The following is a 12717-nucleotide window of genomic DNA, read 5'->3' as shown; positions in this document are numbered from 1 at the left end:
TCACTTTTCAGTAGCAGAAAAAGGAGGTAACTCGTCATTCTTTTTAAATGCTGACTAGTGACGATGATGCAAGGTGAGCTAGGCAGGAAAGAGCACCAGAGTGTCGTCATCCTCTTTTTAATCTTTTATTCTGTGAAGTATGGGTTTGAAACGTTCTAACATAAAACGCACCAGAGGTGACCTGATGGCCCAAGCAAAAGCAATCGTCACTCAATCCAGTTGACACCTGAGTGGTGTCACATGATCAGAGAAGCGTCATTTCATTTGCTGTAAGCCACTTGACAGCGAGCCTCTGTGGAGCTATGTGCTTGCTTAAAATAATCAGTGGAACAGAATCGTCTCGTCTTCTTCCGCCTATCTGGGCCCGGGTCACGGGGGCAGCATCCCAACTAGGGAGTTCCAGACCGTCCTCTCCCCAGCCACCTGCACCAGCTCCTCCAGCAGGACCCCAAGGCGTTCCCGGTCCAGTTAGGAGATGTCATTTCTCCAACGTCCTGGGCCGACCAGGGGGCCTCCTGACCAAAGGACATGCCTGAAACCTCCCTCCCTGGGGAGGCGTCCACGAGGCACCCTAACAAGATGCCCAAACCACCTCAACTGACTCCTCTCGATATGGAGGTGCAGCGGCTCTACTCTGAGTCTCTTCCACCCCGCGGAGAAAACTCGTTTCGGCCGCTTGTATCTGTGATCTTGTTCTTTCAGTCGTTACCCAAAGCTCATGACCATAGGTGAGGACTGGGCAGTTGATAACTGGTAAATCGAGAGCCTTGGTTTCCGGCTCGGCTCCTTCTTCACTACAACCGACCAGTTCAGTGTCCGCATCACTGCAGATGCTGCCCCAATCCGCCTGTCCATCTCCCGCTCCCTCCTTCCCTCACTTGTGAACAAGACCCGGAGATACTTGAACTTCTCCACTTGAGGCAGGACCTCTCTCCCGATCCGGAGTTGGCAAGCCGCCCTTCTCCGGTCGAGAACCATGTTGTCAAACTTGGAGGTGCTGATCCTCATCCCAGCCTCTTCACACTCGCCTGCGAAGGTGCCGAGCAAGAGCTGTAGGTCAGAGCCTGATGAAGCTAGGGGGACCACATCATCCGCATAAAGCAGAGGCGATATTCTCCTGCCACCAATCTCCACACCCTCAACACCACGGCTGCACCTAGAAATCTTGTCCATAAACGTTATGAGCAGGACCGGTGACAAAGGGCAGCCCTGGCGGAGTCCCAACCCTCTCTGGTACAGGGACCGAATGGCCCTTAGCAAAAGACCATCCACCCCTTACTCCTGGAGTGCCCCCCACAGGGTTCCTCTGGGGTCACGGTTATAAGCTTTCTCCGAGTCCACCAAACACGTGGATTGGTTTGAACAGAATTGTTCATTTTTATAATATTGTAAAAAAAAAAATCCATTTTGACACCAAGAAACGTCGGGGAACGTTTGTGTTTGTGTATCTAGGTTTTCGCCCGGATTACAGACGAGCTCGACAGGTTAAATCCTCTTGAGAACCTGGAGATGTTGCCAGACCCTCAGTGTTAGTCCTGAATGCAGAAGACCTGAAATCACAGCACACAAATTCCACTCTCTCTGAATAAAAAGCTGCAGGGACCAGACACTCCAGCATCAAGTGTCAAGTGATCATCCCGTCAAAATGCGGGAAAAAGTACATGTGATGTTTACATCTTATGATGTTTTAAATAAAGGTCTACATACTTAGTCATTTGGAATATCATAAATAATCCAGAGGGTTATGGAACAAAAAGTCACGTGGAAGACCCAAAAGCGTTTCACCAGGACGGAGCCGGAAGATCAGATCTTCTATCCATCAAGACACTGAACGATCCTCGACCAACTAAAGCCATGACTGATGTGAGCCGCAGCTCTGCGACCATCAGACGGCCTCTAATGCCTCCATGCTTTCGTTCTTTTTTAAACACAGAAACAGTTTTGTTTACCTGTTTGTAGCTACAGTTTCGCCGACGGCTGCCGGCTTCTTCAGGCTGACGCTGATGGTGACGCGTCACTTCCTTCTCCGTTTATCTGCGGGCAGCAGAGGACGTTGTCGCCCTCTACTGCCCGCTCTCCCCTCTCCGACGATGCAGTCCCATGCGTGGTCCAGCGTGTAAACTCCGTCGTCCCTGTTCATGGTCCCACATCCACGTCTCCTTATCTCGATTGCTTCCTTGATCCATCTTTTGTATTTTTGTTGTTCGGTGGTTATGATCCGTGTGCTGTCCCAGTCCATTATATGGTTTTCTCTTAAGCAATGATCTGTTACGGCTGACTTTTTTATTGTACTTTCTGCTTCTTCTTTTGCTGCTCTTGTGTGTTTACGATTTGCCTCTTTCTCGCACTCTAATGCTGACGGACCTCAAAAACTGACATCTTCAAAGACCTCGTCTCGTTGAACGTTACAGAACTGACCGGACTTGGCAAGAGAGCCCCAATCATGGGAGTTGGTTGAACTAGGGAGGATGGTTGAGAACATGATGGAGAACCCTGATCCTCCTCTACAACCAGAGGCTTCTTCAGATCTGCTGCAAACACAAGACTGCTACAGAAGATCCACCCTGCCCAGAATTAAGGTTCAGCCAGGGGACAGTGATCTCCACACCTGTCTCTCCTTCTCAACAGCTCAAAAGTAAAACAGCACCTGTTTCAAGGCCCAAGGCGCTTAGGCTCGACCACCAGGCTCGTTTCTTAATCACAGATGTGATCCTTTAGTAAGTACATTTTATTTGTACAGCACGTATCACAAAGAATCACAAAGAGCTTCGCAGAGATCAACAAAACAAAAATTATAAACTCATAAAATCAAAGTGATCATGCAAACAAAACTGCAAATATCAAATACATTTAAATCAGTGAAAGTCATGAAGTTATAAAATGATCATAAATATCTAAACAGAAAAAATTAGAGTAAAAACAAGAAGAAAACAACAGATTTAAGTTTTTTAAAGGTGACCAGACTGTCAGTACTATGTAAGGATAAAGAGATCATTCCAAAGTCTGAGTGCAACATTCAGGAAGGAGCGATCATCTGGACTTTTATATCTGACCTTTGGAACTTCTAGAAGATTCTGATGTGTGGACCTGAGGGCTCGTGTTGGAGCATGAGGCTCCGTAATACTGAAAGGAGCTTGACCATGCAGAGCCCTGAAAGTCATAGTCAGGATTCTAAAGTTAACGGGTAACCAGTTCACAGACATCAGGAGTGATGTGTGCTCTTCTGTTGGCTCCAGTTAGGAGCCTCGCTGCAGAGTTCTGGACCAGCTGAAGGTTCAAACATGAAAAGTGTGTTACAGTAAATAAGGTCTGATTAGTCAAAATTGTCCTGCTGAAAACCACTTTGGGCAATAATTTTAAAGCCTGAACAAGAACCCTGCCACAACCCTTGTTAGGACAGGAAAGTCCTTTTCTAAAGTCATTATTTTTAGGGTTAACACAAACCTGGGGTTGTGCCATCACTCCCAGTCCCAAATGCTGGTTTTTACCTATGGTTTTTACACAAAAAAGCGCGGTCGAAGCAGGTTATTACAAGTGTAACGTGAGGAAATATGGGTTTTCTGTCACAAAGGTGGTGTTGGACTCAGCTGTGTCAAAGCTGGGTCGCTGAGAACTTTCACCCACAGATTAAGACCTGAACGCCAGCGAGTCTGGGAGGAAACCATAACATCTGCCACCGCTGCGGTACCAGAAGAAGGAGTTCTCATGGACAAGTAGTCACAACAAGTCAAAACATAAAGTTTAAACTTCCTTTTCTTGGTTTGAATGTTAAAAGTTTAATCATCAATTTGCTCATTATAAATGTGTTTTAATCAAATGAATGACTATTATGCTTTTGGGTAATTATAAGAGATTTAATGAATCCATTCTTAAATAATGTTGAGAATGTTTGGTACTGACCTTCACACACACTCAAGCACACAAACATTCACACACACCCACACACATCTGCTCACAGTAAACTCCAAAACACATTTGCTGACGCACACGTTTGCTTTGAGAGGAGAAAGGTTTTTGGGAAGTTTCAGTCTTATGTTTTCAGTTCGTGTTGGACAACGAAAGAGAGTGGACCTGAAAACCAAAGGGGGGGCAGAGGCTGTTGGCTCGTTCCTCCCCCCTTTCACGCTGTTCCTGCCAAGCCAGGCAGAATAGCTGAATCGCGACTTCTAACGCAGACTCATTACCGAGTCTTTTGATTTCTGAGTGAACTTAACTTAAGAAAGCGCATCGACAAAACGCTTTACCATCAACGTGTACCGAGGGCAACTCTGGACCGGTTCGCGGCACATCTTTGTCTTCTTTGCCAGCCAAGGTGCCCTGGATGAAACATCCTAAGGTGACGTCCCGGGTCCAACAGAGGGTCCGATTTTCGGTGAGGCAAAACACGACAGATAGCGTTTTGATGCATCTTTTCCAACTAAACCTAAGTTTATTCAAACCATCACTTTTCACTCAGACACCTGTTTCTTCCTGAAGCAAAATCAGATGCACACACGCATTCATCTCACCTCATGTTCAATTCTCACGACACTTTGCACACCCACGCATCCATAACCACATCCTATTACTCTCAATCTTCATTCACCGACAGAAGGTCGATTTGAGCAAGAACAGCATATCAACTGTTAAAGATTGTCCCACAAAGTTGCCAATGTTGATTGTTATTTCCTGTTTGTCAATTTCAAAATCATTAGTTTAATTTGAAGAATTAAAACTTTTAATTGTCAAACTGGTTTCCTCATTGAACTGAAACACAGACACACAGATATTATCGTCAGTTTATCGATGAAAACAACCTTTGAGTCTTCTTAACAATATAACTGAGTAAAGACAGTTTCTCCTTACAATATAACTGAGCCAGTCAATATTTTCTTTACAAATATGGCTGAGCCAGCCAAATTTCTTTACACAAGCATCAGCAGACTTGACTATTTCAGTCTCATTCTCCAGTCATTTTTTAATATTGTTTAATTTTACTACATGGAGTGCAGACTTATTAAGGAAGTTGTATTTTTGAGGAATCATTTTATTATTGAACAACAACCATGTTCTCAATGAACCCAAAAAGCTCATTAATATCAAAGCTGAATGTTTTTGGAAGTAGTTTTTAGTTTTAGCTATTTTAGGGTGATATCTGTGTGTGCAGGTGACTATTACTGTGCATAATTATTAGGCAACTTAACAAAAAACATATATACCATTTCAATTATTTATTTTTACCAGTGAAACCAATATAACATCTCCACATTCACAAATATACATTTCTGACATTCAAAAACAAATCAGCGACCAATATAGCCACCTTTCTTTGCAAGGACACTCAAAAGCCTGCCATCCATGGACTCTGTCAGTGTTTTGATCTGTTCACCATCAACATTGCGTGCAGCAGCAACCACAGCCTCCCAGACACTGTTCAGAGAGGTGTACTGTTTTCCCTCCTTGTAAATCTCACATTTGATGATGGACCACAGGTTCTCAATGGGGTTCAGATCAGGTGAACAAGGAGGCCATGTCATTAGTTTTTCTTCTTTTATACCCTTTCTTGCCAGCCACGCTGTGGAGTACTTGGAGGCGTGTGATGGAGCGTTGTCCTGCATGAAAATCATGTTTTTCTTGAAGGATGCAGACTTCTTCCTGTACCACTGCTTGAAGAAGGGGTCTTCCAGAAACTGGCAGTAGGACTGGGAGTTGAGCTTGACTCCATCCTCAACCCGAAAAGGCCCCACAAGCTCATCTTTGATGATACCAGCCCAAACCATTACTCCACCTCCACCTTGCTGGCGTCTGAGTCGGACTGGAGCTCTCTGCCCTTTACCAATCCAGCCACGGGCCCATCCATCTGGCCCATCAAGACTCACTCTCATGTCATCAGTCCATAAAACCTTAGAAAAATCAGTCTTGAGATATTTCGTGGCCCAGTCTTGACGTTTCAGCTTGTGTGTCTTGTTCAGTGGTGGTCGTCTTTCAGCCTTTCTTACCTTGGCCATGTCTCTGAGTATTGCACACCTTGTGCTTTTGGGCACTCCAGTGATGTTGCAGCTCTGAAATATGGCCAAACTGGTGGCAAGTGGCATCTTGGCAGCTGCACACTTAACTTTTCTCAGTTCATGGGCAGTTATTTTGCACCTTAGTTTGTCCACACGCTTCTTGCAACCCTGTTGACTATTTTGAATGAAACGCTTGATTGTTTGATGATCACGCTTCAGAAGCTTTGCAATTTTAAGACTGCTTCATCCCTCTGCAAGATATCTCACTATTTTTGACCTTTCTGAGCCTGTCAAGTCCTTCTTTTGACTCATTTTGCCAAAGGAAAGGAAGTTGCCTAATAATTATGCACACCTGATATAGGGTGTTGATGTCATTAGACCACACCCCTTCTGATTACAGAGATGCACATCACCTAATATACTTAATTGGTAGTAGGCTTTTGAGCCTATACAGCTTGGAGTAAGACAACATGCATGAAGAGGATGATGTGGACAAAATACTCATTTGCCTAATAATTCTGCACTCCCTGTATTTCAGCAGCTCTTAGGAGGTTGCAGTGCTGCTCAAAAGCAAGGAAACTTTTTTTCTGTCTCAACATCACGCCCCAGAGCCAGGTTTTCTGCCTTAGTTGCCATGGTTACCCCCAAAATGCTGCTGATAAGCAGCTGTATTGATATGCAGTATTCATAACAGTTTGCATTGTCCATTTTTGACAACAAATAGGTGTGCAGGAGGCAGGATGTCACCCAAAAACACCTGCGCTCATTTCTAGGATGGGTGCGATTTAAAAATGACTTTGTGTTGGTATGTTTTTGCTGAGCTTAGGTGGAGTTTTACTCAGGATTCTATGCAAGGTTTTATAAACGAGGCCCCAGGTGATTGTGTGAAGAACTTGCTTATTTTTCAGCGGCGAATCCAGAGCGAGACGACTTCAAAATAAAACTCTGCCTGTTCCGCAGCAGTTTGTTCTCTGAACACAAAATATTCATTTCTTTCTACTAAATGTTCCGGAATCCATTTGTGCTGTTGTTTGAGCAGTACCTCTGCCCACCACTAGAGGACACTCTTCTTTATAAATTTAACAAGCTGCAGATTTTTCCTGTTTCTGTAAATTAAAGAAATCACAACCTACAGGCTGAAAATTCGCCTGATAGAGAAATCGATTTAATAATAATAATTTACCTGTCCCGTGTGTTTTTAGCTGTCCTGGGCGTTCTGGTGGCCCACTAGAACATTTAGTGTTTGTGACAGGACAGATGGTAGAGAACTCTCACAGAGACCACTTAGAACATCAACACTGACGGTTCCCCCTCCTCGCGGCCCAGCGGGCCTTCTGATGGAACAAACAAAACTGGCACAGGTGGAGCACTGCTACATCACAAAAACAAGGAAACAATCATTTTATTCAACTAACAACAATACAATACAGTTAAAGTAAAACAAAGCTGGCGCGGTTCCTCCAGCAAACAGCTGCTCAGCGCCGCTTGTCGTACGTCTGTATTGTGCTCCACTCGTAGGACTCTGCAGGAAGACAAAGACCTGATGTAGAAAACATGAATAGTAAAACAAAAACGTAACCAGGATTTAGCTCACCTGGCTCCTCTTGACTCCTCTTCCCCATCAGTCCTACAAACGAGTTCACTTTGTGTCCTTTAAAAGAGAAATATTCAGGCTTTTTGACACAAAAGTAATCAGATTCAAATCTCTTGTCCCACTGGCTCAGACAGGGATCCTCTGGGCCTCTGTTAAAGTTGAGTTTTTCTCTCCACTGTCGCTACATGCTTGCTTAGTATGAGGATTGCTGTGAAGTCTCTTGTCAGTGACTCGATGCAACATGCTGGTCTGTCATAATGAACTGAGCTCAATTGGAATGTTTTATTTAGTGAAGTGCCTTGAGACGGCTTGTGATTTGGTGCATTTTAAATAAATAGAATTTAAAAAATACGAACTTTGATCATCCACGTTTCATCTTTAAAGAGCAAGTCACCCCCCTACCAGACTCTACTCCACCCACATTTCCTGTTTGAAAACTGCTACAAAAGGAGGCGGGGAGTGAGGAATTTAAAAATTAAAGGTCTAGTTCTCTGAGAAACGGCGTATTACTTGTTCTTTCTGAGGTATGGTCGGTCCCTGATTTGTGCATACATGTTGAACACGAACATCGTCTTAAACTCCCATCACCTGAATTAGTCGCAGAAAGAAAATGAACTGAAAACAGCCAGGCCAACAACAGCCAGTGTCTCCTACATCGCAGGGAAGTGTAATAGTGTATGTAGTGGCCCCGCCCACCTTGGCTTCGGCCCACCCAAGAGTGCATTTCAGCTAATGGAAGCTAACCATTAGCAATAGCCTTTCCGCAACATGGCTTGTGTTTTCATCTTCCTGCTGTTTAAACCTGGAACATAAATTGGTTGGAAGTAAACGTGAAGCAGCTACGGTGCACACGGGTGGTGGTGGTGTGTTTGCTGTCAGTCAGAGTAATGGCCTGTAATTGGATCATGAGAGCTTGTGCGGGAGGGAGGGGGGTGTATAACCCAAGGGAGACCTGGGGGACTACTTTATATTACAAGAGAGAAATCAATATTTGCATTAGCCTGATGAGTTGGGTGTGGAAGCTGTTTAGTTTTCTGTCTGGTCTAGAGACTCAGAGCCCCCCCCCCCCCCCCCCCCCCTCGTGACTGACAGCATGGTCGTGGGATGAATTCAACTCTGACTCATTTAGAAGCTTCTTTTTTCTTGTCCTGCTTTGTCACTCGGTCTTCGGACCTCCTCCTAACTCACACACACACACACACACACACACACACACACACACACACACACACACACACACACACACACACACACACACACACACACACACACACACACACACACACACACACACACACACACACACACACACACACTGCTGTGAAGCCACCTGTGGGAGTTGTTAATTAAACTGTGTTGGCTCTGGTCTGTTTGGTTGGAAAAATAAAACTGGTTTTAATCCCAAAGATGAAATGAAGCAGCTGTTCTACTGAACTCTGAAGATAAACGCTCTCCTTCTGCTGCCTTTAATAAATCACAGCATGAATTAAACATGAAATTAGAAATGCAGCTCAGCTTTAGTGCTTTTATTCTCACTGCGGAGCACTTTGCTGCTTCCTGTCCTCGACTGCTTGGTGGATTTTTGGGGTTTATTTTGAGAAACTACTGTAACCACTACAAGTAGGTCGGTTGCTAAAAATCTGCATTCAGTGATCTTTTCACACGTCAGGCTTTAAAGGGATAAACATCATTTTATATTATAAAATATAAATAAATATAAATAATGTTAATAAAATTTCAATGAATCAATTTGAACAGAATTGTCTTTATGGTCATTTTTGAGTCTAAAGGTAAACTTTGCTCATGTTTTTAATACATTTGCAGTTGTTTCTAGTAGGAATGAACTTCTTGCCAGTTGTTCTTTGGGGAAAAAGAGCTCCGGTGCGCCTGTTTGAGGACATCGCAAGAGAAGAAAGTATCCCCAGACGATTTTGAGTCTTTATTCCTGACATTTGGGCAGATCTCCTCTGATTGGCTAAGTCAGTCCCACTGACTCTTTTTTTTTTTGCTTAATTTCCACAAATAACAAGCCTGAAGGAGTTGTGCTGTGTGGTGGCATTGCTAATAGTTAGTTCTCTGCTGTTTTCCTGGATGCTAAACCGACAACAGCCTTTCCCGTCGTGAGCCAAGATGGTTGAGTCTTTGAACGTTAGGTGACAGTGTGGCGTAGATATGTCTGTTTTCTATCAGAAGCTAATGCAGGAGGTGTAGGAGACTATTTTACTTTCAATCCTGCATGAAAAACTCAGAATAAAGATAATTTTGAACAATAAGTGAAAATGGTTTCTCAGTGGACCTGCTGTTTAATGGTTTTTCAAACTAATTGAGACTTACTTTTCCTGGAGATCTGTGCATTTGCTGAGGGAGACACAAAGAAAGCATCATTAAAAATAAGATCCGAACCAATCGATGTATGAGGAAGTGTCAAGATTACAGTGGAGATGTCCAGAATAAAAGTCCACATTGGACTATAACATTGTGAGAAAGCGGTAAAGCTGTTTTACCTGCGCCAGTGGTCGGTCCATGGGCACCAAGGGGCATGGGAGGGACCAACTAATCAGGCTCATGAAAAAAAAAACTTCCGAGGGACGTTTCGGGCACTGAGCACCATCAGCCAGCCCAGGAAGAAGAAAAGCTCCAGTTTGTTGTAGAAAGCAACTTAATTGGCTGCTATAGGCCCATTTCTACTATCGGGACAAAGTTTACCGGACCATTGTGCCATGCGTGTGTCTCCTTTTCACCACGCCATTTCAGGAACCAGCGGAGTGCCTGAACTGGGCAAGGTACCTGGAAAAGCTGATTTGATGCAACTCAGTAGAAAAATCATATCTGCATTTGTGGAGTTGGAAGAGTTGCTGGTAAAGCGGCACACAAGCAGTGTTGATACTGTTTTAAAATCCATGTTTCTAAGCTCCCAACACAAAACTACGTGGCGCCCCCCCCCCCCCACACACACACACACACATCGCTGTAATTCACAACGCTTTGTGGGCACCAACCAGCAAGCTTATAAAAAAGCCTTCCGTGAGGCGCTCCGCACACGGAGCAGCCTCAGCAACAGCCGTCCCAGGCAGGGCGAAGGTAAGAAAGCAACAACTCATTTGAGACGCTGTTTGCATGTGGCTTCTGCACAGACGGCCGCTCACATTGACTGAGGTCTGTCTGAGGGACATCTGCTCTCACAAGAGCACCAAATGATCATTGAAACAAGTCTCACTTCCTGTCTGGCTCATGTCATTATTTATACATCGTGACACTGCATGCAAATGGACTCCATGCAAAAACATTCCGGAGCTTTGCATCTTAGTCCGCATGGCAGCCGGTGTGAACTCTCTGATTGGACTCAATGATTTTTGGTCCATGTGGAAGCTGTACAGAGTCCAGACCACATCTGTTCTGCATTTAGTGTGACTGAGGCTTTTTTTTGGTACCAAGGGTCCGCCCACACGCCTAACGCTCAGACTTTTATTCTGGACATTTAAAATTTTATCACAACTCTGCCTCCAAGTTGTTGCTGTTTTTAGTGTCCCTAATCTGCCTCCGTAGCTCAGAAACCCAACTCACCCATGGAGCGCTTCCCCATCAGACCGATGAACTGACGCGGTGGCGGCTTCCTCGTCATCCTCAGCAGGATTTTTCTGAATGGATCACTGGAGAGCCAGTCCTCCTGCGGAGGGGTGGAATCAGTGAACCCAGTAATAATCCAGATCCAGATCACCTGGATCTGCTGTGTCTCTCTTTAATAATTCTGATAAATACTATGTGGATTTGGGGCTTTCAGTAACAGTTTCTATTCTCATCCTAGTGTGCATTAGTCTAGCTGAGACGAGGACCGGGGGCCGCTAATGGCCCCGGCACCCAGTTCTAATGATTTATACCAGACTCATTCATCTGCAGAGAGAGGAGGAGCAGGTTGGCTCGTCTCCAGTTCACAAAGTCAAACTCAGGACGTTCCACGTCACTGAACATGCAGCCATGTTGGTTTGATTAGATTTCTACAGACAGAGAAAATTCATCAGAGGAACAAGTCTTCTCAGCTCAGTTTGGACTTGGTCACGCTGATGTTCTGGGAGGTTCTGGTGAAGCACTCCAGTTGCTTTAAGCCCACAAACTGAGCTAAACTGAAGAAATTTACTGAAAAAAAAACTACTTAAAAATTCCTTAAGTTATAAATTACTTTACATGAATACACAAATAAAGACTAACCAAAGAAGACACTTTGGAGTGACAGTTAAACTGTTTTCAGAAAAATTAATAAATACAATTTTTTTGCTAATAATTTGACAGATTTGTGCTCTCAATTAAAGAAACTGGATCCTTTAGTTCCTGTAGACCTCAGATCAATGTTCTCCAGCTATTGAGAAGTAAAACAAGCAGAACAACATCCATTTAAAACGCACAGGTCTGATTTAATCCACAATAACCAGAGATTAGTTCTGTAGGAGATCATTTTTTGCCCCCAAAGAGTTAAAATATTTTCTCTAAATGTCTAATTTTATATTTCTGCTCCGTTTCGAAGGCTCAAGACAAAACCTTCAATAAAATAAAACCATGTTACATCCCAGTCAAATTAAAACTGGGAGAATTCAGAAAGACCCGTGTATGCTACCTGGATCGGGTTCCTGCTGGTCCAGAACTCGGTTCCGTCCTTTGGTTCCGTCTCTTCACAAAACACTTGAGCTGCGGAGATCAAAACCACTAAAACCGGCAGGATCAGAAACTTCATGATTGTTTTTTTTTACAGTTTTTATTATTTTTGATTGAATCAGAATAAATTAGCCGCAGTCAAACAACAAAACTAGAAACTAAATCAGCTCGAGCTGTGCGCGCGCTGCTCCTTCCTTCAGAAAGCGCTTTTATTCCATTGCGCGCGTGCGTCACACCGCTGGAAGCTCTCCGCGCGCGCGGCCTCTTGTCTCGTGCGCTCTTCTGTCAGAGCGCCTTGCGCTCCTGTCTTTATAGGGAGCCTGAGCGGCGTTGCTAAGCAACGCGATGGCAGCAGAACTCCGTGATGATGAGGTTGTGGGTCCGTCCGGACCGTCACGCGCGGGTCAGAACCAGCAGGTTGGTCTGTACAACGACGTTCAGCACTCGGGTGAGTAATTTGATGTTTCTACTCCACCCAGACAAAAAAAC

At 44.3% G+C, this 12717-nt stretch overlaps 1 protein-coding gene across 1 annotated transcript; it reads right to left on the bottom strand.

The window, feature by feature from the left end:
- Positions 1 to 7360: 7360 nt before the first annotated feature.
- Positions 7361 to 12509, bottom strand: tac1 (tachykinin precursor 1). The gene is made up of 5 exons (XM_015955745.3): positions 12191 to 12509; positions 11146 to 11248; positions 9916 to 9939; positions 7582 to 7638; positions 7361 to 7509 (listed from the first exon to the last, which is right to left on the bottom strand). The coding sequence occupies exons 1-5, from the start codon at positions 12305 to 12307 to the stop codon at positions 7463 to 7465; spliced, it is 348 nt and encodes a 115-aa protein (XP_015811231.1). The 5' UTR covers positions 12308 to 12509; the 3' UTR covers positions 7361 to 7462.
- Positions 12510 to 12717: the final 208 nt, after the last annotated feature.

This window comes from Nothobranchius furzeri, chromosome 11, assembly GCF_043380555.1.
Source record: "Nothobranchius furzeri strain GRZ-AD chromosome 11, NfurGRZ-RIMD1, whole genome shotgun sequence".
Classification (NCBI taxonomy): domain Eukaryota; kingdom Metazoa; phylum Chordata; class Actinopteri; order Cyprinodontiformes; family Nothobranchiidae; genus Nothobranchius; species Nothobranchius furzeri.
Note: the sequence above shows the minus strand (reverse complement) of the source record. Positions and strands in the feature narration are given on the sequence as shown.

Coding starts and splice junctions, on each gene's coding strand:
- tac1 (XM_015955745.3), bottom strand. CDS start 12,307: ATGAAGTTTCTGATCCTGCCGGTTTTAGTGGTTTTGATCTCCGCAGCT. Junction 11,249..12,190: donor CCAGCAGGAACCCGATCCAG/GTAGCATACACG, acceptor ACCCCTCCGCAG/GAGGACTGGCTCTCCAGTGA. Junction 9,940..11,145: donor GATGGGGAAGCGCTCCATGG/GTGAGTTGGGTT, acceptor TGTCTCCCTCAG/CAAATGCACAGATCTCCAGG.